At 35.0% G+C, this 23095-nt stretch overlaps 3 protein-coding genes across 3 annotated transcripts; 2 read left to right on the top strand and 1 right to left on the bottom strand.

Annotated features, from left to right (window-relative positions):
* Positions 1-1634: 1634 nt before the first annotated feature.
* Positions 1635-5279, top strand: LOC111469471. The gene is made up of 3 exons (XM_023114748.1): positions 1635-2204; positions 2789-2956; positions 3599-5279. The coding sequence occupies exons 1-3, from the start codon at positions 1689-1691 to the stop codon at positions 5231-5233; spliced, it is 2319 nt and encodes a 772-aa protein (XP_022970516.1). The 5' UTR covers positions 1635-1688; the 3' UTR covers positions 5234-5279.
* A 1445-nt stretch (positions 5280-6724) lies between these two features.
* On the bottom strand, positions 6725-13582 carry LOC111469510 (ubiquitin-conjugating enzyme E2 13). Its single transcript, XM_023114806.1, has 6 exons — positions 13436-13582; positions 13204-13306; positions 12737-12834; positions 12555-12655; positions 11500-11577; positions 6725-7313 (listed from the first exon to the last, which is right to left on the bottom strand). The coding sequence occupies exons 1-6, from the start codon at positions 13479-13481 to the stop codon at positions 7236-7238; spliced, it is 504 nt and encodes a 167-aa protein (XP_022970574.1). The 5' UTR covers positions 13482-13582; the 3' UTR covers positions 6725-7235.
* Positions 13583-16364: 2782 nt separating this feature from the next.
* Positions 16365-17398, top strand: LOC111469503 (osmotin-like protein). The gene has a single exon (XM_023114798.1). It carries the CDS (start codon positions 16406-16408, stop codon positions 17165-17167), a length of 762 nt encoding a protein of 253 aa, XP_022970566.1. The 5' UTR covers positions 16365-16405; the 3' UTR covers positions 17168-17398.
* Positions 17399-23095: the final 5697 nt, after the last annotated feature.

The raw sequence follows: 23095 nt of genomic DNA, 5'->3' as shown, positions 1-23095 counted from the left end.
TTTGATAGGGAGCCCACATGGTAGAAGAGTCCGGGAGGTCGAGTCATTTGATAAAAATAGAAGGCTTTTCCCAACTATTCGCTAAATGTCAAATTATTATTTTTTTTCAAGTGCATTTAATCACAAATCCATTTTCTAAAACATTCTGGTCGAGTAATTAATGGGTGAATTTTGGAAATATTTAAAAAAAAAAACTGATTTTATTTTTTTTAAAAAAAGTTACTTTTAATATAGGCCTAACCATGTTTGTAATATATGTCTCGTTTAGAAAATAAAAAATAAATATATAATTTTTAGAATTAAAAAAAATAAAATATAAAAAACAAAAACATATTATTTTTACCATTAAGAAAATAAAATCATGAGAAAGTATGTAACCACTCATTTACCCAAAGGACAACCTCATCCATCCTCTAACTATATATCATTTTTAATCATACATAATCTAAAGTTTGGAGTGTCGTTATCAAAATCAAACCATATAATAATTTATTATTTTCCATATATTAGTTAGGTAAAAGCATTATGCATAAAAATATATAATATAATTTCTTCGTTAAGCCGGGGTGAGCATGAATTGAGTTAAAGAAATCTTTTGAGCCAATCTGAAATTTCAAGTTTGCTAGGTTGGTGACTCGAGCAACACGAATAGATTTCATAGTCCAATCCAACCCAACCTTCTATTTTCGAGTTGGATTAGGTTGAGTTGTCAGGTTGTTCTTTTTTTTATCATTATTTAAAAAATTATATTTTTCCACGATACATGTTACATTAATAACTAAAATCTCAAAAAATTTCAAATATACTTTTTAGAACCCTAGTTTTCGAGTTTTCGTCCATCTATACCATTAATAATAAATAAAAAGGAGATTACCCGCTGGGCATTCATTTTAGACAAAAAGATAGATCGAGCCACAACTTCCTATGCTATGGGCTTGCTGCTTTTCATCTTACCTGAAAGTCCCGTAAAATAGTTGAACGAAGACTCACATTATTCATTGGGTTCTGGACATTTATAAGTCATAACGCATTACTAACATCGATTACAAACGTAAAATATCATTAATCTTGATAATAATCTTAAAAGTAAGGTAGGGTTAAATTGGGTTGTAACACTGATTTCAGGTTGGTCGAATTGACCTTGTGAAATCCCACATCGATTGGAGAGGGAAACGAGTGTCAACGAGGACACTGGCCCGAAGAAGATAAATTGTGAGATCTCACATCAGTTAGAGAGAGAAACAAACCATTGTTTATAAGAAATCTCTTCTAGTCGACGCATTTTAAAACTGTAGGTTGACAACAATACGTAATGGGCGGTAGACTTAGACTGCTACCGACCTTACCAAAAAAAAAAAATTAACTCGGAAACCGACCCAAATTTTATGTTTGAGTTCGATAATTCTAAATTATATAAAGACTTGGATCAAGGACGAAAAGGTAGTACGTAAGAAAGAGAGGAAAAATTGTGTTAAATTAATGGGCAGCAAAATTGAGAGCCACCACAATTGTGAAATTTTTTAAACAATAAATAAATAAATAAATAAATAATAAAACGTAGGGCCACATGGGTTCCAATAACGTAACCTACAGCCTTTCCCATTCATTACTTAAACCCATCTAAACCCTTTCCATATTCGGCCTCAAACCTTAAACTCCAAAATTACATCACTGCCACTGTCTTTATAATGGCCTCGTTGTGGCTGACGTGCCTTGCCGCCGGTTGTCGCACGGCGGTGGCTTGCGCTATAATTGCTGGAGCCACCATGTACGGCCCGGCTTCTCTATGCCGGGTTGTGACGTTTCCGGCATTCTCTTACGTGACCGCCATCCTGATAGTGACGAACGCCACGCTGGGCGATGCCATCCGTGGCTGCTGGTTGGCGGTGTACGCGACGGTGCAGACAGTGTGTCCGGCCATGGCAGTGTTTTGGTTCATCGGACCGACGAAATTCTCGTACGAAACGATTGCTTTGACGGTGGCGCTGGCGTCGGTTGTGGTGGTGCTACCGAGCTCCACCCATGTGTTGGCTAAACGGATTGCGTTGGGTCAGATTGTGATTATTTATGTCGTGGGTTTCATCGGCGGCGCTCATACTCAGCCGCTCATGCACCCTGTTCAAGTCGCCGCTTCGACCGCCATGGGCGTCTTCGCCACTGTCGTCGCCACCCTCCTTCCCGTTCCCCGCCTTGCTTCTCTTCTGGTAAGTTCTTAACTCTTAACATATATTTTTTTATTTCTAGATTTTAATTTTATTGTACTAATAAAAATAATTTTTATAAAAAAATTTCGACATGTAATTATATATAAGATAGATAACTTATCCACAAAAATCAAAGCTAGTTTTCATGTATAATGTTGTATTTCTCGAGATTAAAAATTAAGATTTACATACCTATTCTTAATTTTTTAAAAAAAAAATTATTTTTATGAATTTTTTTTTTAGTATAAGCTATAATTTTACAGAAACGAGATAACTTATCAATGAAAATCAAAGCTAGTTTCCATGTACGATGTCGTTTTTCTCGAGATCGAAGGTTCAAATCTTCGTACTCGTTCTATTTTCTTTAATAATTTTGATTATTTTTTAAAAAAATTTGGTACAAGACGTACGGGCTATAATTATACACACACGACAGATCAACTTATCAATGAAAATGAAAGCTGGGCTTATATGTGTGATGTCATTTTGCAACACGTTATAAAATAATGATTTTGTTTGAAAATTTTATAATAAGTTAAAATAATAATAATAATAATAATAATAATAATAATATAAATGTGAAGGTGAAAAAGAAGATCGAAGCAATGGTGGACAACGTGGCAGAGCGGTTAAGGCTATTGGTGAAAGCACTTCTTGCTGACAGTGACACAGCGGCAGTGGGGTCCATTTCTAAAGCCTCACTATTGTCCACGTCAGCAACCAAACTCCTGCGGCCCATAAAACAATACCAAGTAAGCATTATTATTCTGATTTTTTGCAAATAAAAAAATATAATTAGAATAATAATTACAACAATTATTAAATTATATTTTTCGAGTTTCAATTTTGTACCTAGAAAATTCAACGTTTTTTAAATTAAACAAATTATGACATAAAAAATTAAATTTTTGTGTCCAGTAGAAGATTAAAGGGTCAAAGACTTACGATTTATTAAACAAAAAAAATCGAAAATGTTCAACGACGTGTGATATACAAAAATCAAAACTGTATAGGAATCTAATGATATATCAGACATACAACACCGAAAGTTTAGGAACTTATTAGAAATTATTAAGAGTTTTAAGGACTTATTCTCATAAAAATCTAAAGTCAAGGGACTAAATTGTAATTTCTTAAAAAATACCTCGAAAATTTTGTACTTGGAAAATTCAACCACTTTTTAAATTAAACAAATTTATGAAAAAAAAAATTGAATTTTGTGTCGAGCAAAGATAAAAACTAAAACTTTATTGATTCATCGTACACGTTGTATAGTTTAATGATCGACCTGACATACAATATCATCGAAAGTTTAGGAATTTTTTAGCGTTTAAGAACTTATTTGATAAAAATTTGAAAATCGAGAGACTAAAATTTGTAATTCCGACGAATAGGAAAGCATGAAATGGGAGTGGATACCACTGAAAATATGGCAATTGGGATGGCTAAGCAGTAGCCAAAGGTTAGAAGATTTGGAAAGGCCCATAAGGGGAATGGAATTAGCTTTATCAACCATTCCTTCATATCCAATTCACAATGAACCCCTCAAGAATGGCGTAAACGCCTTGGAAAAGCACATAATCCAAGCTTTAAACCAAGCCAATGCCTTTCCACACCTCGATTCAGTGCATACCTTCCCCAATTCAAACCCAGATGAGTATCCAATCAACAATGTCCAATCCATTCAAATCAACAATCTTCCCTCCCTGTTCTTCGTATTCTGCATGAAACTTCTCCTCGAAAAATCCCAAAAAGACCCTCCAAAACCGAAGAAATCTCGAGAACAAAAACAAGAACAAGAACAGAAACGGCCGATTTTGAGCTGCCCGAGACTAATGGGAGCGCTAAAATCGGCTGTTTCGTTGGGAATGGCGGTGTTTTTGGGATTGATGTATAGCAAAAAGAATGGATTTTGGGCAAGTTTGGGAGTGGCTGTCAGCATTTCTTGTACTCGAGAGGCTACTTTCAAGGTAGCTAATGTGAAGCTGCAAGGAACCGTGGTGGGCTCTGTTTATGGCCTTTTGAGCTTCGTTGTTTTTGAGAAGCTTTTATTGGGGAGGCTTCTTTGCCTTGTTCCATGCTTTGTTTTCACTAGCTTTCTTCAAAGAAGCAAAATCTATGGCCCAGCTGGTGGAGTCTCCGCGATTATTGGAGCTGTCATCATTTTAGGAAGAACAAATTACGGCTCTCCTAAAGATCTCGCCTTTGCTAGAATCGTGGAGACAATCATTGGAGTATCATCTTCAATCATTGTTGATATCATTTTACACCCGACCAGAGCTTCTAGATTAGCTAAAATTCAGCTCACTTCCACATTACAAGCTCTTCAAAAATGCATTGATTCATTGAGTTTTCAAGGGGAAGAATTGGAGGAAAGCTCCAAAGATTTGGGAGTTCATGTCGGTGAGCTGAAGCAGCTGATTGATGAAGCTGGGATGGAACCAAACTTTTGGTTTTTGCCATTTCAGAGTGGTTTATATGGAAAGTTGTTCGGATCTTTGTCGAAAACGGTTGATTTGTTTTCTTTTGTTCATCGTTCGATGCTCGAAATCCGACAGAATCATTCGTCGTCGTGGGGGAAAATCGGCGAGAATTTAGCGGAGGACGTCGAGGATTATAAGGAGAGGGTTGGTGGGTTGGTGAGATGTTGTGTGGATGTGAGTTCATTGGAGTCATTGAAGAAGCTTGAGAAGGAAGCAGAGAAGAAGAAGAAGGATGGGTTAGAGGACGTTGAGATCGTTGAGATGGGAGAAGCTCAAAGGGTAATGGAAATGGAGAAAGTGGCGAAGGACAAGATGGTTAGTTCATTTCTGGAGCATTCAGTGGAGATTGTTGAGCAGAGAGGTGAAAGTGAAGCAATTCTGAGCTTAGGTGCTTTGGCTTTTTGTTTGAACTGTTTGATGAAGGAGGTTGAAGAAATTGGGAAGGGAATTAGAGAGTTGATTCAATGGGAGAATCCTTCAAGCCATGTTGATTTCAATGAAATCATGTCTAAGATTCATGTTGTACAAAAGGGTGTAAAGGGTTAATTTAAAACAAACTATATGATTTAATAATATACTAATCTTGAGAATCTGTCGTTTTGAGAACTAGTTAGTAGGTAAGTATTGTTTTGTTATAATTTATAGATATCTCGCTCGAGAAATTTGAATATTTGGGTAAATGTAGAATGTTTGCTCAAACGAATGTCTTGATATAACATAACCGTGCAAAAGATTACAGACTAATAGACACGTTTTAAAACTGTGAGCCTGACGACGATACATACAAAGTAAACAATATCTGTTAGCGGTAGACTTTGGCTGTTATATCAAAAGATACTAATTTTTTTCTTTCTTTTAACCATTGAAATATTTTGTGTAAGAAATCTTTTTCTTGAAAATGTGTTTGTAAATACTAAATCTCTTAGCTACCTTGATTCAACTTTCATGGTCACAAAAAAAAAAAAAAAAAAAAAAAAAAAAAAAAAAAAAAAAAAAAAGAATCTAATTGTCCCGAAATGGAAAAATATTTCTCACAAATTTTTTAGTCAAATACAATCTTTAAGTGGTGAGTAGGAGCTATTAAATATATTGTTAATGAGCTCGTTTAATGGATCCATGTACACATGTATGGGTTGTATAGAGAAGTATTATACATAGCGTGTATGTTCAATCATATGCGACACAACCAACTTGCCTCTACACCAGGCCAAGTCATTCAGCTCGACCTTACTCTACTTGGAGCGAAGGTCTCAATGCAACATCCCATCCAACATCACCTTGGTTCCCAATTAACATGGTCTTCACGTCTTAATGTCATACCAAGTCATGGGATGTCATCAGCCATCATAGCTTACTCAGTCATGCCATCAAGAACAAGCTTACTTGTCGTTCATAACATCAAGACATCCCGAACATCCATCCATCAAAGCATTGACCCTCCCATAGTCAAGTCATATTATTTATGGATACCGTATTGAATAATAGGTGCAAACTCCAACCTTCGACATGCGAGCATAAACAAAGTCATGAAATTATGTCTCATCAATCATATTACCATGTTTCCAGGTAAAGACAAATTGGAATCTCCTAGTCGGATGATTGCTTCTATCGTGAAAGCCATGAATGATATGGGTGAGAGATATTGATAATGTAAGGATATATTTAATAATATGAGATATATAAAAGTAGATCTATGTGGGGATCCGGCGCACGTGCTCCCTTAAATTATTAAATTTAGTCGTGGTTAAATTATTAGATTTATCCAAGGTTGAGCAAAACTATCCCAAACCCACCATTTTAAAACCATGAATCAAAGGCAACCAATGAATCAAAGGCAACCACAACATAGTTCAATTAACTTAGAATTGAAAAGAACACGAACACGAACACAAGTCCTTATCTAACCAATATTATGAAACACACTGGTTCGTACTCGGGCGGGAACCATCCTGTAAGCAGACAGGCTGCTAATACATATGCTAGGCTACGTATATAACTATTAGAAACCCAAAGAGGAACAATCCCTTGGAGGGTTCAAATCCAAAATCCAAGACTTTTTTTTCATCATTATTACATTTGGAAATCTACAACCATAACCAGAAGACTTTTATCTGATCAACCACAAGACTTAGGCTTAGAAGTGTGTATGTCGGAGCTGAATCAGTCATTTGGCAGACAAGGTTCTCTTTTTTTTTTCTTTTTTTTCCCCCTTCTTTTAACAAAGCAAAAAGCATTAAACAAGATGCTTTTGTTATACAAATCATTCTAATGCTTACTTTTAAAAATGCAGAGAGGAGAAGAAGAGAGCAAAATAAAAATTATAACTAAAGAAAGAAAGAAAGAAAGAAAAACAAAGAGAGTAAAAATATGATGAGGGCGACAGCTCCATCGACGACGTTCGTTCTACAAGACCCACTGGCACCAAGTGAAACAGGTGAAGTCCCCCTTACTTAGGGCAAATGTAAAATTTAAACACTCACTGCCACAAAAAGCGGAAGAGACAAAGCCAAAGAACTTGCCGGCTGTTCCTGCTGCTGCTGCCTCCTCCTCATAACATTTCTTGTGACTTCCTCACGCAGCGGCTTACCTTTTTCTTGAAATCTTCCCTCCTCTCCCTCCATTCCTTCTGCACCAACACACATGTAAACAATTCCTTGAATCAAATTAGATGACCCAATAAGATCTATGATTCAATACAACTTCTTATATATACACTATTAACACACACACACNAAAAAAAAAAAAAAAAAAAAAAAACTCCCCCCTAGTTCTCTCACTTTCTCTTTCTCTCTAAAAAGAGGATCCAACAAAATCTCTCCCTCATATCCCTGCAATTCATGCTCCACAACCATAGAAACTCCAAAAGACACTATCAACCGATCAAAACAGTACTCTCAAGGATATAGTCAAGGTCCTTTGATGCAACTCAAAGACAGCACCACTAGGGCTCTCCAATAAACGGAAGAGTTTCTCTGCACATGGCCTGAAGAATGAATTTCCCCCTACAAGACCTATTGGGCAAAGAACTTTATCTTCTTACAGATCTAACCTTCCAAAGCGAGGAAAATGAAGGGGTGACGAGGAAGTGAGGAGTAGTGAGGAAACACTTAAAAACATGGGAGAGGAAACTAGAAAATAAAAGGGAAAAAAAACTCTGAAAAGCAAGGGTTTATCCATGATACGAAGAATCCCTCCTGACTATGGGTAGAAAATCATTTAAAAATAGTTTAAAACTTATACGCATAAATTCATTTCAAAAATAATCCATGGAAAATAATAATAGCATGGTTTTTAATATAAGAAATAACACCTATCAAAGCTTTGAGATAAAATGCTAAAATCCTTCTTCAACATGGAGTCTACAACTTAAATGCGTAAAAACTAACTATCTGGTATGGGTTCCATAACTTTCTCATATGATACCGTCGTCCGCATATGAGACCCTTGTTTTTTAGCAGTAAAATGTTAAACGTGGTTTGAGTATTTAAAATAGTCACCAAGTGACCTAGTCGGAAAATGCAAACAAATGCATCATGATTCATGTTGGGACCTACTTTTCATGACTATTCCTTAGGATCTACTTTCTTTTTCATATAAGGTTTGATGCATAATATTTCTCTACACGTGGTTCACACATGCGCGCAAGAACCCACCAGACAGCTCGTATACGTACCCCTAAGTTGACTATATAGACTAATACACACTCATGCTACCGAAAACCAATAGAAAGGAGCGATTATCATATTATGGTGCACGCATCCATACAAAACATGTTGGAGAAGTACTCATGCTTGTAACATACAACATGCATGAGATCCCACATTTTAAATCATGGAACATTTTTATGATTCATACTTGCATACTTTTCAAGACATAACCTTTGTATGTACAGCATACATGGCTCATCAAGTGTCTCATATGGTACAATGTCAACATAGTTTCATAGCATAAACAGATCAATAGACTCAAAAGTGCATGGATCATAGAAAATTCATGGAAATACCATAATACAAGAGTTAAGCTGTATAAACCACATAGTAAGTAATAATCATATATCATACAATTATCCAACTAAGCTTGAATGTGCTCCAACAGGAAGTTCAATAACTTGTAGGCCTAAACCATAATCACTAAATTCCTGAGTTGATGATCATTCAATCCTGCTTGTCGAGACCTGGTTCTAAAGCTAATTTCGAACATATACTTTCACTCTCTTCTTTCTTTCTTCTCCTTTCGTTCATCTTTTTATTTTCCAAATTAATTTTGGCTAGAGATAAAAGAATGATGATATGGAGATGGTGAAATAATAAAAGCAATGAGTTGAGATAATAAAAATAGTGGGTTTGAGAAATTATTTATAAGGGAAGGAAAAGAGAAAATGGAAAAAAGAGGTTGAGAGGTTGAGGGAGTTGAGTAAAAGGGTTGAGATTTTTAAGGGGAAAATGGGAGATTACTATTTTTTTTTTTTTTTTTTTTTGTTCCATCTAAAAAAAACTTTTGTCCCCAATAGTAATCGAACACCTCAAAAGGTCTAATGTAGCGTTAGTTCAACTTGCTCTTACATCCAAATCTCAAAATTCCCTTTAACGGTGCCACCTTCAGGAATACCTTATCGCCTATCTCAAACTCCAAGTTCTACGCTTCATATCGACGTAACTTTTCTATCTACTTTGGGTCATACGCATTCTCGTTCTGATCTTTTGTACGATCTCTTTGGTGGCGTGGACCAACTCTAGCCTCTAACCATTCACATTCGCCTACTTCATATACCAGCATATCAGAGACCTACATTGTTACCCATATAGAGCCTCAAACAGGGTCATGCCAATGGTAGCTTGAAAACTATTACACAAGCACGTAACATAACATGTCTTTTGAACTTTGAGTCAAAAGTCGAGTCAAAAGTCGAGTCAAACGTTGAGACTACTTGTTTGTGACAAGCAATGTTAAAATCCAACTAGGTGCCCAACGCTTACTGAAGACTAAGAACACTAAACTTCTCATATTACCTTCATAACAAAGGGTAGAACACTAACCTCCTCATGTCATTTTAGTACTCATACTAATCATTTTCTAAGGATATTACAATTTACTAACCTTTCCATATACTTATGAACATCTTACGATTAGGGTTGGATCAATGAATTCTTAAACTTTTGAAAGCTCTTCTCACAAACTTCACTCCAAATGCAAGTTATACCCATGTGAGTTGACTAAGTCAAACCCAAAACATTCGAACAATGCTACATGATCCCACAAAATCAAGGGAACGTAAAATTTAATGTCTCCATACGGGGCTAGACCAACTACAAGAAATTTCTACTTTAAAAGGGTGGACTAGACTACATTCCTTAATTATGACTAGCCCAACCCATGTCGAAGATTATGAGACCGTATATATTTAAGCCAAAGAGATAAAGATCCTACATACCAAAGAGATAGCATTTGTCAAGGTACTATAGCAAACCCATCCAATGGAAAAAGCTGCATAGGAACAAAGAGGATGAAATGAAGGAGAAGTACCCTAAGTATTCCAAGTATTAAGGTACCATCGAAAACAAAAATTTCTTTTGGTTATATATATTTTAATAGGAATAAAGAAAAATAGTCTTCTACCTTTCCATTAAAAATATCAACCCAACTCCCTCAAATCTCTCAACCTCTTCTCCCCATTTCTTCCACTTCTTCCACTTCTCCTTCCCCTATAAAGGATCTCCTAAACCAAACATTTCCATCATCCCAAATCATCCCTCTCCTTGTTTCTCATCTCCATATCATCCTTTTTTATCTCTAGTGAAAATAACAAGAAAAAATTGAGAGGAAGAAAGTTCAAAGTTAACTTCAAAACCAAACCTCTACTTACATATGATTATAGAACGTGCTATGCGACTTATCTACGTGTTAATTCTTGTATTATAATATTCTTATAAATTATCTATGATGCATATACTTCCAGTATGTTAATCCATGTATGCTATGAAACTACATTCATGTTATGCTCTATGAGACACTTGATGAGCTAGGTACGATAAGTACGAATGATAGAACATGCACACGTATGTTTGTCTCATATGAAAAATATGTCATGAAAAGTATGAGTGAATGATGTGCGTCATAACCATGTACCATTATTTAAAATGCAAGACCTCGTGCATGTTGTATATGTCACGAGCAAAAGTTACTTTCCTAGTATGTTTTGTATGGACATGTACATCATGATATGATGCGCTCTTTTCTTTTCATTAGCTTCCACCAGCATGAGCATGCACTAGCCCCTAGTCAGGTTTAAGGGGTACGTATACGAGTCCACCTCCTGGGTTCACAAGTGTGTGCATGAACCGTGTGTAGAGAAATACTATACATCCAACCCTACCCGAAAAAGAAAGTAGAACTCAAGAAAACAGTCACAAAAAATAGGACATACTATGAACCATGTTGCATGTGATTGCATTTTCCGACCTCAACAATGGGGTCACTTATGTATTTTTAAATACTCAAACCATATTTAACATTTCTATAGGTAGAGGGCCCCTATACAAATAACGACATCAACTGTTTTAGCACTGATATCCATGTATATTAACATTTCTATAGGTTTAAGGGAAAACATTAACTTTGATGTGATATCCATGTACACAAAAGAAGAGTATAATGCATATTTCAATCCTGCAGGTGATTTCTTTAATTCAGCTAATGTAAAGACATAATGCAATCCCATGTAAAATACTCAAAACAAAAACAAATGCATGTAGCCATATATGAAGCATAGATAGGACAAAAGTTGGTAAACAAACTGGAACACAATCACTTACAGCAGCTTCGACATTCGCAGGTGATTCATCATTGGGGCTTGATAGCATTGATATAATACTCAAAACTATGCTTTCAACCTACACCAATAACAACAGAGTCTTCATTAATATTTACGAAACCCCAAGGAAAACAAAGTGCCTACACCACATCATTTGCTCTAATTGTGAGAAGGCTCAAAAAAGAAGATTAATGAACATTGCAGGGAAAAAAGTCTCTATGTCTAAATATAAAGGCAACTCATAGGATATTAAATCCTACATAGGTGGTTACTATGGCTTGAATTGATCGCCTATAAGCCCTTTATTTACCTCGCCCAATTTGTCTCTAGGTCAACACAAGGTGGTCATATTCAAGAGTCTAATATTGCTTCTGCCTCGAGTATTCAAGGGTGAAATTCTAAGACGCATGGATACTTTAGTCTGGCTATTGGACACTTGTTAACACAATGGATGTATTAGACACTAATTGTACAAAGTCAACATAGGTCCAATATTTGATAGACATGTATCTAACACTTCTTAGAAAAATTTAAAGAGTGAAATATATCAAACTTATTTTGTAGGCATATAAATGCATAAACTGATTGACTTTGAACTTCTTTCTTGTATAAAAATTAGACCTAGTTTAATAAACGTGTCATTGTCATGTCCGTATCCTAGATTTTTAAAAAAGATGACATGTCACCGTATTTGTGTCATGACCCTATCTCATATTTGTGCTTCTTAGGGGATATTCTTGCATTCAAATCTTGCGAATGATGGAACTCTAGAATAATATTAAATTGTTTAATAAACCTTCCTAACCAGTCATCATCCATTTTATACAAGTGGCTCTACACTCTCTTGCTAAAGTACAAAGTAAATAGAGAATAACAGACATCCATAACTTCAAATTTGAACTTTTAAACCCATTTTACCAACAGGATGATAATGACAAAATAAAAATAAACATTTTTTTTTTATCTTCGTTTCTTTTTTGGAAGAAAGAGTTAAATTGATGAATGAAAATAAAGACATATTTAAATATTAAAAATTTGATATAAAATAATAGATACCGTATGAACAGGGGTCCAACGCTCACTAGCAAGTTCATAGCCATTAGGATCATCACCAGGGGGGTGAAGGATTGAAATACAAACACGCCCATCAGGATAGACTACAATTCAAGAAATCAAACTCAAATTCTTCAATGAGAAGAAAGAGAATACCAAATAATATAATAACAAGAGTAACAGACCATTAGGATGCCAAATCTCTGAAGTAAACTTGACGGACGGAGCACTATTTGGATAATTTGATGGAAAACTCATAATGGCGTTAAAGAAACCCCCCTCGCTGCAATTAGATTATTATAACAAGAATTCTCATTAGATTCACATTCAGATATTAACCAATACAAAAACAGCCAAACTAACTTCAAATGATCAAGACTGGCAAAACACAAATATAACCAAACATTCGCAATCGGAATTGAGGGGAGTTTCCTTTCCACAATGATAGAACGTATGAATTGAAAAGAATAACAAAGAACGCAAATGAACAATAATTAGACTAAAACCCATATGTAACAAGAGAAATAAGGCAAATCAACACCTAAAACATTTTATTCAAGACCAACTATATTACCTGGCCATAAAAACCAATATAAACCCTAAATTTAAAACAAAACAAGGAATTGAAAATTGAAGCAGTGTAAGAACATACTAAAGCGTATCAGGGGGACCAATAATCGTAACGCTCCATTCAAATATATTGCTTTCATCCACCAGACCGGCGGAGAATCCATCGACAGGGTTCTTGCAGAGATCTGAAAGGCACAAAAGAGAGTAGTCAGACAACAGTTCAAAAGAACGCATCGAAATAAACCCTACGACTCGATGATTCAAAGAATCGGAAAAGAAAAAAAAGAAACGAATCAAAGTAAATAAAAATCTACCCTTAAGCTGCTTCTGAAGGAGAAGACTTGCTTGAGAAACAGCCATGGGAGATTACAATCGTTCGATTCGGCGAGCCCTGCGTGCTCCTCAATTGCGGAGGGCGGAGGAAAAGGAAAATAACAGAGAGAGTCTAAACATGTTGAGACTTCACGCTATTTATATGGACGAGGAGTTTACGGAATGTGGACTGTAAAGGAAAATTAAAAAATTAATAATAATAATAATCACACACGGGTAAATACATGGGAACTTCATATTGACTCCAATCGTAGGCTGCCACGTATGTGATTTAGAGATCTGTTTATTTATGAACAGTGTGAGTACCGCACTGGATTTTAATCAACGTGATTCCCATGTTGTTCCGAGGGGCCGAACGACTGTGGTCTTTCTGCACGGGATTTGGGTTAATAAGAACCGTTGATATATTGGAAGGGAGCCCATTGTATCTTATCTTACCATCTCAAAGTTGCTACCTTCCAAATTTATCTTTGTAATGTTTTATTTAAATACTTATTATTAAAATATAGTGCCAAAAAAAAATAATTGAACGATTATCGACAATGACGACCAGTGACCGCCAGCACTCGTTGACGACACGGATATAAATTCAATGTCATTGTCGACTGTCTCATAACTCCCAGTCTTTTCCTCTTGTGCTTTGTCCATTTGTCATTCGTCGAATGTTGATTCATTTGATATCGCTTGTTTGAGTCCAATTTTGCTTTTGTTTTCCTCTGTTACTTAATTTGCATGTCGTTTATTCAAGAAAGCTACATTCGCCTTCGATTTTAATTCAGTTATTGACCACCTTGGGGCTTCTCATCTTTCATTGCCTTTCTAAGAGTTCTATCGTTGCCAATCTCATTTGACAGTTGAAATTTTGCTGTTCAATCTATTTCACATCTTAAAAATTTCCATCACTGTGTCGCTGCTCATCAAGTTGTACCTAGTGGTTCATGACAGAATCATGAGCAGCGTCTTCGGGTCTACCCCAGTCACCATTGTAGAATGCCACCCACGTCACCTGAAGAAATTGTGTTGAAGACACGTTTGTCGTTGCTCTCTAGTAGGTGGGATTTGACCATTCGGCTCAACCAATTTAGTTTCATTTTCATATTTGCTTTTATTGGAATTAATCTTAGGTATGATTTTAACACTGACGAGGGTTTCCATGAACTAACTATGAATTGAATATTATAACATGGCACACCAAGTAGGTATTAGGTGTGAACATGTTTAACCATCTATAGTATCAATTGTTGTTCCCTGTATATTATGTTCATTTCTATGCCTCCTCGAGTTATGAGGTTATTACAGTGGACTACTAAAGAGTCGTCAACTAACCGACCAGTCTATTATGAATTGACTCACATATGTATCGTAGTTCGTTTCGACACGAGGCGTCTCCCATCATAGTCATGATGTTATCAGGTTACTATGAAGGAGCTACTAAAGGGTCATCAACTAGCCTCTATAGGCGATGATTCTATTATGTTAATCTCACATACGCATCTTAGTTGGTTAAACAAAGAACTACCTAGTTACACACCTAGTCTAGTTAAGCTTAGATATATGACCTTTAAGTTCAAAGAAGAGTACGTATGAACATTCAGGATTCAATGAATGTCTCGAGAGGTGATCCATAATAAGGATAAATCTCCTATTTCTATCTATTCTCGAAAAGAAATTAATATGTATCTAATGGAGTCTACATTAGTATGTATCTAATGGAGTCTAAATTAATATGTATCTATTCTCTTATCCGTCAATCCAATGCACTCGGCTCATCTCATGGAGGGAAAAGCCAGATTGAGTTGTAGTATTATTATTGTCGACACATTCCCTTCGATCCCCAACATCGTCCCACATAGAAAGAAAGAAAACACAATATTTCGATCTAACATCCGGGTCTGCTAACGTAATGCGAGGAGTTTGAACTTAGAACTTTATTGCATACATACACACATACACACATACACATACATATATAACTTATTTAAGCAGTGCGTGGACTTATAGATATATGTGTATATGTTTTATTTATTTATTATTTTTGATTTTATAATTATTTATTCTTTATGTATTATGAGTGGCAAATCTTAACTATATATAAATAAATAAATAAATAAATGTTATATAAACTAATATTTTAATATTAAAAATAAAAATTTAAATGAATGACGTGAAACAACCTAAACAGTTTATTTGAAATTAAATCTTAAGTAATTGTTCGAAATAAATAAATAAATGTTATATAAACTAATATTTTAGTTATTAAAATAAAATTTAAATAAATAAAGTGAAATTATTTTTTACCTTAATAATAATTAAACTAAATCTAAAAAACATTAAAACTCTTATTTTGGTATTTTATTATTACTATTTTATTTTGTCATTATTACTTGTTTTTTTCTTCTGTTTTGCCATTTCATCATACCATTTTATATTTTTCTACTATTTAGCCATTAGAATTTTCAAAACCAAATAAAATAAACTTTATTTATATTTTATATTAATTCTGCCTTTAAAATGTCACATTTTCAAATTTTTTTAAAACATAGGAAGAGGAAGGAGAATATTTTTTAAATAATTTATAATTCAAGAGTATTATATAAATTATTGCAAGTTGCGAATTGTTTTTGAATGGAAGTGCCAAATTTATTTTATAAATTAATAAATAAAAAATATATATTGTATAAAGAAAAAGAAAAATTGAGGGTTTCATTCGTATTTTACTCATCGAGGTTAGGTTGGTCGTTTATTTTGAACCTATTGTCAAATACAATTTTCTCCTATGAGCCCACCAAAACACATCCAATCAAATCCATCCACGTCATACACACAGATTCGAAGGGCAAAATGGTCTTTCCACATCACCCAACACACCTTTTCTCTTCCCCCTATAAAACCCTAACCAAACTCTTCTCCCTTCCTTCATATCATCTCTCAGAGATCTCATTACCCCATCAATGGCGTCGCCCTCTTCCTCTTTCCCTCTCCTTCTCGCTTTCTTCGCCGTCGTTTCTCTCTCCGAAGCCACATTTCCGGGCAGAGGCCTCACTCTGACCCTCGTCAACAACTGCCCGTACCCCATCTGGCCCGCCATCCAACCCAACGCCGGCCACCTAGTCCCGGAACGCGGCGGCTTCTTCCTCCCGTCCCTCTCCCACCGCTCCTTCCCTGCCCCCTACCACCACTGGTCCGGCCGTATCTGGGCTCGAACCGGCTGCGTCGGCGACCACCACCACTTAACCTGCCTGACCGGCGACTGCGGCGGGAAGCTGGAATGCAACGGCGCCGGCGGAAAAACCCCAGCAACCCTAGCCCAGTTCAGCCTCCACCACGGCCACAAGGACTTCTCCTCCTACGGCGTCAGCCTAGTCGACGGCTTCAACATCCCACTAACCATAACCCCACACGAAGGCCACGGTGTCTGCCCGGTGGTCGGCTGCCAAGCCAACCTCCTCAAGACCTGCCCAAGCGAGCTACAACTCCACGCGCCGCACCACTACGGGCAAGTGATAGCCTGCAAGAGCGGCTGTGAGGCCTTCAATAAAGACCAGCTCTGCTGCAGAGGGCATTACAACAGTCCACATACTTGCAAACCGTCGTCGTTTTCACTGTTTTTCAAGCACGCTTGTCCTTCCGCTTTCACCTACGCTCATGACACTCCGTCGCTGATGCATGAGTGCGCTGCGCCACGTGAGCTTAAGGTTATCTTCTGCCATTGATTCAACCTTGCTTACATGGAGCTGCCACGTGAGCATTCTCCTGCCACTTAGCATTGTCGACGTGTCGTTGTTTTGTGTTAACAATAAGCTTTTGGGTATCATTGTTGTATGTTTATGGTTTCTTTAAACTATGTGTAAGCTTTTGCTTTTTAAAAAGTAGTTCCGTTCATGCATGGGTATATATGCCTCCAAATTCCAAAATATATTTTTAAATTAAGTTTGTTCACATTACTGGATAGTTGACTACTTTTGACCCTCCAACGTGATTTTTAAACGTTGCGTGGGAGGTTGTGACCTCTCGTTATACTCGACGGTCCTTTGCTCTCATCTGAACAAGATCATGAGAAGTGGTCGGGAACTCGTTAAGTGCATTTGCAACAAGCCTACCCCCTTCGGAACACAACGTTCTTGCTGGCACACTGTCTCGTGTCCACCCTCGATGTTTGGTTTTGATACTATTTATAACGGCCCAAACTCACCACCTTTGAGCTTTCCTTTGAGTTTCCTCTCCAAGTTTTTAAAATACTTTTGTTAAGGAGAAGTTTTCAAGCCTTTATAAAAAATGATTCGTTCTTCTCTTCAACCGATTAGAAAGGTTTAATAAAAAGAAATTAACGGTCCTAACTATAATAATCCTCACAAAATATACATGAACCATAACGAGTTCTTGACTCTTTTTTAGACCATGACAAAAGTCAAGTTTATGATTAAGGTTAGTAAGTGAACTCTTAATCATCCTTGGACACAATATACTGACCTGAATATGGATATCTATTTCATGCTTTTAGTTTCGTTCAATTAAGGTTTGTTTCGTTAATTATATAAAAACTGAGCATCCTAATGGTTCATGCATCCTTACATACTACAAGCATCACTTGATCTAAAGTCTCGAGGTGCTACTTATTTGGTGTGTTCGGTACTTCTAAGGGTTATTTAGATTCTTTCAAAACTCCAAATGCCATAAATCTCTTCAAAGGGTTTTTTTTTTTTTTTTTTTTTTTTTTTTTTTTTTTTTTTTTTTTTTTTTTTATTGATGATAATTAAATTGTAAACAATTTTTTTACAGGGTGAACATGAGATGAGTTGGTTTGAGTTTGGAAAGTCTTTTAGACCATGGCTGGTGACTCGGACAACCCAAATACACTTCATACCCCAATCCAACTCAATCTTCTCTTTTGTGGTTGAGTTGGATGGTCCAATTGTTTTTTATTAAATAACATGATAAATTAATAACTAAAATTTCATAAAACTTTCAATGCATCACAATGATTAATGACAAAATTTAAATATTTTTTATCTTCATAACTTAAAAAGTAGGGTTAAATTATAACTTTATTTTTGTGTTAGAATCGTTAGAATACCCAACAAAAATAAAATTGTTCGAATTTTGTTGGTTTTCCAATCATTCAACCCAACCCAAATTGATTATAGAATTTAATCTAACCCAACTTTTATAATTTGGGTTGTGTTGGATGATGAAAGTCCCGCATCCGCTAATTTAGGGAATGGTTATGGGTTTATAATCTAAGAATACACTCTCCATTGGTATGAGACCTTTTGGAAAGCCCAAAGCAAAGCCATGCCCTAAACTTAGCCGTGCCAATAGATTGGCAAATCCTCGAATGTCGAACATCTCGTAAGTACGAAGGCAGTTAAAAATGACTAACACTCTAAAGGAGTCGAGGAGGAGGTGTTGGATGATGAAATTACGTCCACACCTAATTTAGGGAATGGTCATGAGTTTATAATCTAAGAATACACTCTCCATTTGTATGAGGCCTTTTGGGAAGCTCTAAGTGGACAATATCATACCATTGTGAAAAGTCGTGAGGAGGGAAGCTCTAAGTGGACAATATCATACCATTGTGAAAAGTCGTGAGGAGGGAAGCTCTAAGTGGACAATGTTGGATCGGTATGGCAACCCTAGAGGGGGGGTGAATAGGGTTTTAACGATAAAAGTGTTTAAACTTGATTAATTTTTCTAATGATAAAACTTTTTACAAATAAGTAGAAGATGATAATTACTAAAGCAAAATAATTCAAGTCAAAACAATAATCAAGTAGAACATGCAATAAACATAATAATAATCTTGAAATTAAATAGGAAAGAGTTAGAGAAAATGACACCGTAGTTTTATAGTGGTTCGGTCAAACTCGACCTACTCCACTCCCCAAGCGCCTCTTGGGAATTTGAATAAAGAACTTTTCCGACTCTTTCCACGGATCAGAGCCAAACCGGTACACCGCTCTTTTTACGAGTTCAAGAGCAAACTCAATCCTTTCAACGACGCAGGATCAAACCGATACAAGTATTTGAGTTTGATAATAACATACCACAACTCTCTCAAAGAGTAGATTTACAATTTGGGATACTGACAACTATTTCCTCACAATATAATAATAATCCCTCTCAAGAATAAGATGAAAAGAAATAAACTTGTAAGCTTGGAGAGAGCAATAAACAATGGAGACTTTGAACAAATGAGGATTGAAGAATGTATGTAAGTTGTATATGTTAAAAATGTGGGGAAGATGAGTTTATATAGAGGAGAAAAGTGGCAAAATGTAGGATTGAATATTGACCATTGGATTGTGTTAGGAATAATGGAAGGTGGAGATTAAAAGTAATTAAGTAAGAAAATTTTCTAAATTCATTTATTTCAAAATTTTAATATAATAGTAATATAATATAATAATAATAAAAAGTTATGTGAGTAACGGTAAAATGTAATTCAAAATTTATTATAAATATAATAATATAATAATAATAAAAATGATGTGAGTAACTACCAAAATTTTAAAATATAATAATATAATAATATAATATAGTAATAATAAAATTCGATGTGAGTAACGGTTATATTCAAATTTATATTTGTAAAAATAATTTTATTTAGAAATGTAATAATAAGAAAAACTCCACCATGTGTTACTCTTCCAATATTATAAATGTCATACTTTGATATATTTTGATTTGTCCATCATTTTGATTTTGTTGCCACATCATCACGTCGGGTATGTTGTCTCGACTCTAATTTCTTCGTTTTAGCTCTGATTTGAGTAATTGAAAAGTTGTTGTAATCGTTATTCCCGACCTTATACTGTGGACAGTTCAAAAAACTGAAAATAGTTAATAATTAAAAGTAGGTTTGTTATCATCAAAACATCAATAATTAATTCATTGAAATTAATTAATGTGAGATCAAGGGCCAATAAGCCAACAATCTCCCCCTTTTTGATGATGACAAATCATTTAAAGAAAAATTCATAAAAACCAATAATACAACATCCATGTAATAATATCACTACATACTAATATATTATCATAAATTTCACTCAAGAGCATATTCTCCCTTATATTAATGCCTCAAGAAATTATGAAACACCAAGTAAATGATTCATAAATTATAAAATAACAAATTTAGAACATATTTTTCTTAATTTTCTCCCCCTTTGTAATCATCAAAATGAACAATTGAAAGAGAATGCATTTAATAATGACATAATGGCTCCCCCTAAAAACATGCATTCAAAAATTATAAAATTCAAGATATATCACAACGAATAATACCAAGCTCAAGCCTATTTTTGCAAAAAATTTCTTCATTCAATGGCTTGGTGAAAATATCGGCCAGTTGATTATTAGAGTTTACAAAATCAAGAATAATATGTCCATTTTGCACATGCTCTCTAATAAAATGATGTCTAATGTCAATATGTTTAGTTCTAGAATGATGAATAGGATTTTTAGTTAAATTAATAGCACTTGTATTATCACAAAATATAGGCACACTATGAAACTTTAATCCAAAATCACAAAGAGTTTGTTTCATCCAAAGAATTTGAGCACAGCAACTAGCAACCGCAATATATTCCGCTTCGGTAGTAGATAAGGCAACCGAATTTTGCTTTTTACTAAACCAAGAAACTAAGGAACTACCAAGAAATTGACAAGTTCCACTAGTACTTTTACGATCAAGTAAGCTTCCGGCAAAATCTGCATCAGAATATCCTACCAATTTAAATTCAACATTTCTAGGATACCACAATCCTAGATCAATAGTTCCAAGCAAATATTTAAATATTCTCTTAACGGCATGTAAATGAGATTCCTTAGGACAAGATTGAAATCTAGCACAAAGACATACACTAAACATAATATCGGGTCTACTAGCGGTCAAGTAAAGTAAAGATCCAATCATACCTCGATAAGCTTTAATATCCACACTTTTACCTTTTTCATCCTTGTCAAGCTTAGTGGATGTGCTCATGGGAGTTCTTGCAATCTTACCTCCATTGAACTTGAATCTTTTGAGCAAATCTTTAGTGTATTTCTCTTGATTGATGAAGATACCATTCTTGAGTTGTTTGATTTGAAGTCCAAGAAAGAAACTGAGTTCTCCCATCATACTCATCTCAAACTCACTATGCATACATTTAGAAAATTCTTCACATAAAGAAGGATTAGTAGAACCAAATATGATATCATCCACATATATTTGCACTAATAGCATATCGTTTTCTTTAATCTTAATAAAGAGTGTAGTGTCGAGTTTGCCCATTTTAAAATCATTCCCAATAAGAAAATTACTAAGTCTATCATACCAAGCTCTTGGAGCTTGTTTTAAGCCATAAAGAGCCTTTTTCAACTTATAGACATGATGAGGAAATTCTACATTTTCAAATCCGGGAGGTTGTTCTACATAAACTTCCTCCATAATATAACCATTCAAAAATGCACTTTTCACATCCATTTGATATAATACAAAATTTTTGTAAGAAGCAAAAGCAAGTAACATTCTAATAGCTTCTAATCTAGCAACGGGTGCAAAAGTTTCTTCATAATCTATGCCTTCCTCTTGACAATAACCTTGAGCTACAAGCCTAGCTTTATTTCTAATGATATTCCCATTTTCATCCATTTTATTTCTAAAAACCCATTTGGTTCCAATAATAGAAGTATTAGATGGCCTATGGACTAATTCCCAAACTTTGTTCCTTTCAAATTGATTTAGCTCTTCTTGCATGGCTAAAATCCAAAACTCATCATTTTCGGCATCCTTAAGACTTTTTGGTTCAATTTGAGAAACAAAAGCAAGATTATTAAATAAATTAATAGAAGAGCGAGTTTTCACACCTTGTTCGAGATCACCAAGAATCAAGTCCTTGGGATGAGACAAGGCATACCTCCATTCTTTTGGCATTGATGAAGAACCTTCTTCCTTTAAGCTCATCTCTTCTTTACTCGTAACAATTTCTTTGCCGTTGTCACTAACGAGTAAATCTCCAAAATTTCTTTCTAAATCATCACTACAAATAGACTCATTAGAAATATTATTGCAAGATTCATCAAATACCACATGCATAGATTCTTCAATAACTAAAGTTCTCTTATTGAAAATTCTATAAGCTTTACTAGTAGATGAATAGCCAAGAAAAATACCAATATCCGTTTTTGAATCAAACTTTCCAAGCTTTTCTTTGTTGTTCAAAATAAAACATTTACAACCAAAAACTTTGAAATACCCAACATTTGGAATTTTGTTATGCCAGAGTTCATAAGGAGTTTTATTTAATGAAGGTCTAATTAAAACTCTATTTAAAATATAACAAGCGGTATTAACGGCTTCCGCCCAAAAATATTTAGGTAAATCATACTCATTTAACATTGATCTAGCAAATTCTTGTAAAGTACGATTTTTCCTTTCAACCACACCGTTTTGTTGAGGAGTCCTTGGAAAGGAGAATTCATGAGAAAAACCATTATCTTCACAAAATTTTTCAAAGGCAACACTGTTAAATTCTCCCCCATGGTCACTCCTAATTTTAGTAATTAAAAACCCTTTTTCATTTTGAACTCTTTTTACAAAACTAGCAAATCTTTTCAAAACATCATTCTTATGTTTTATCATCAAAACCCAAGTAAAT

The sequence above is a fragment of the Cucurbita maxima genome, unplaced genomic scaffold, assembly GCF_002738345.1.
Source record: "Cucurbita maxima cultivar Rimu unplaced genomic scaffold, Cmax_1.0 Cma_Scf00040, whole genome shotgun sequence".
NCBI lineage: Eukaryota > Viridiplantae > Streptophyta > Magnoliopsida > Cucurbitales > Cucurbitaceae > Cucurbita > Cucurbita maxima.
This window is presented reverse-complemented; position numbering and strand designations above follow the sequence as displayed.

Bases quoted from the DNA above. Each gene is read 5' to 3' on its own strand.
- LOC111469510 (XM_023114806.1), bottom strand. From the start codon at position 13,481: ATGGCTGTTTCTCAAGCAAGTCTTCTCCTTCAGAAGCAGCTTAAGG. The intron at 12,835-13,203 runs GTATGTTCTTAC...ATCTAATTGCAG, and splicing joins GGTCCCCCTGATACGCTTTA to CGAGGGGGGTTTCTTTAACG. The intron at 7,314-11,499 runs GTAAGTGATTGT...GTGTTGGTGCAG, and splicing joins CTGCGAATGTCGAAGCTGCT to AAGGAATGGAGGGAGAGGAG.
- LOC111469471 (XM_023114748.1), top strand. From the start codon at position 1,689: ATGGCCTCGTTGTGGCTGACGTGCCTTGCCGCCGGTTGTCGCACGGCG. The intron at 2,205-2,788 runs GTAAGTTCTTAA...ATAAATGTGAAG, and splicing joins CCCGCCTTGCTTCTCTTCTG to GTGAAAAAGAAGATCGAAGC. The intron at 2,957-3,598 runs GTAAGCATTATT...TCCGACGAATAG, and splicing joins GGCCCATAAAACAATACCAA to GAAAGCATGAAATGGGAGTG.
- LOC111469503 (XM_023114798.1), top strand. From the start codon at position 16,406: ATGGCGTCGCCCTCTTCCTCTTTCCCTCTCCTTCTCGCTTTCTTCGCC.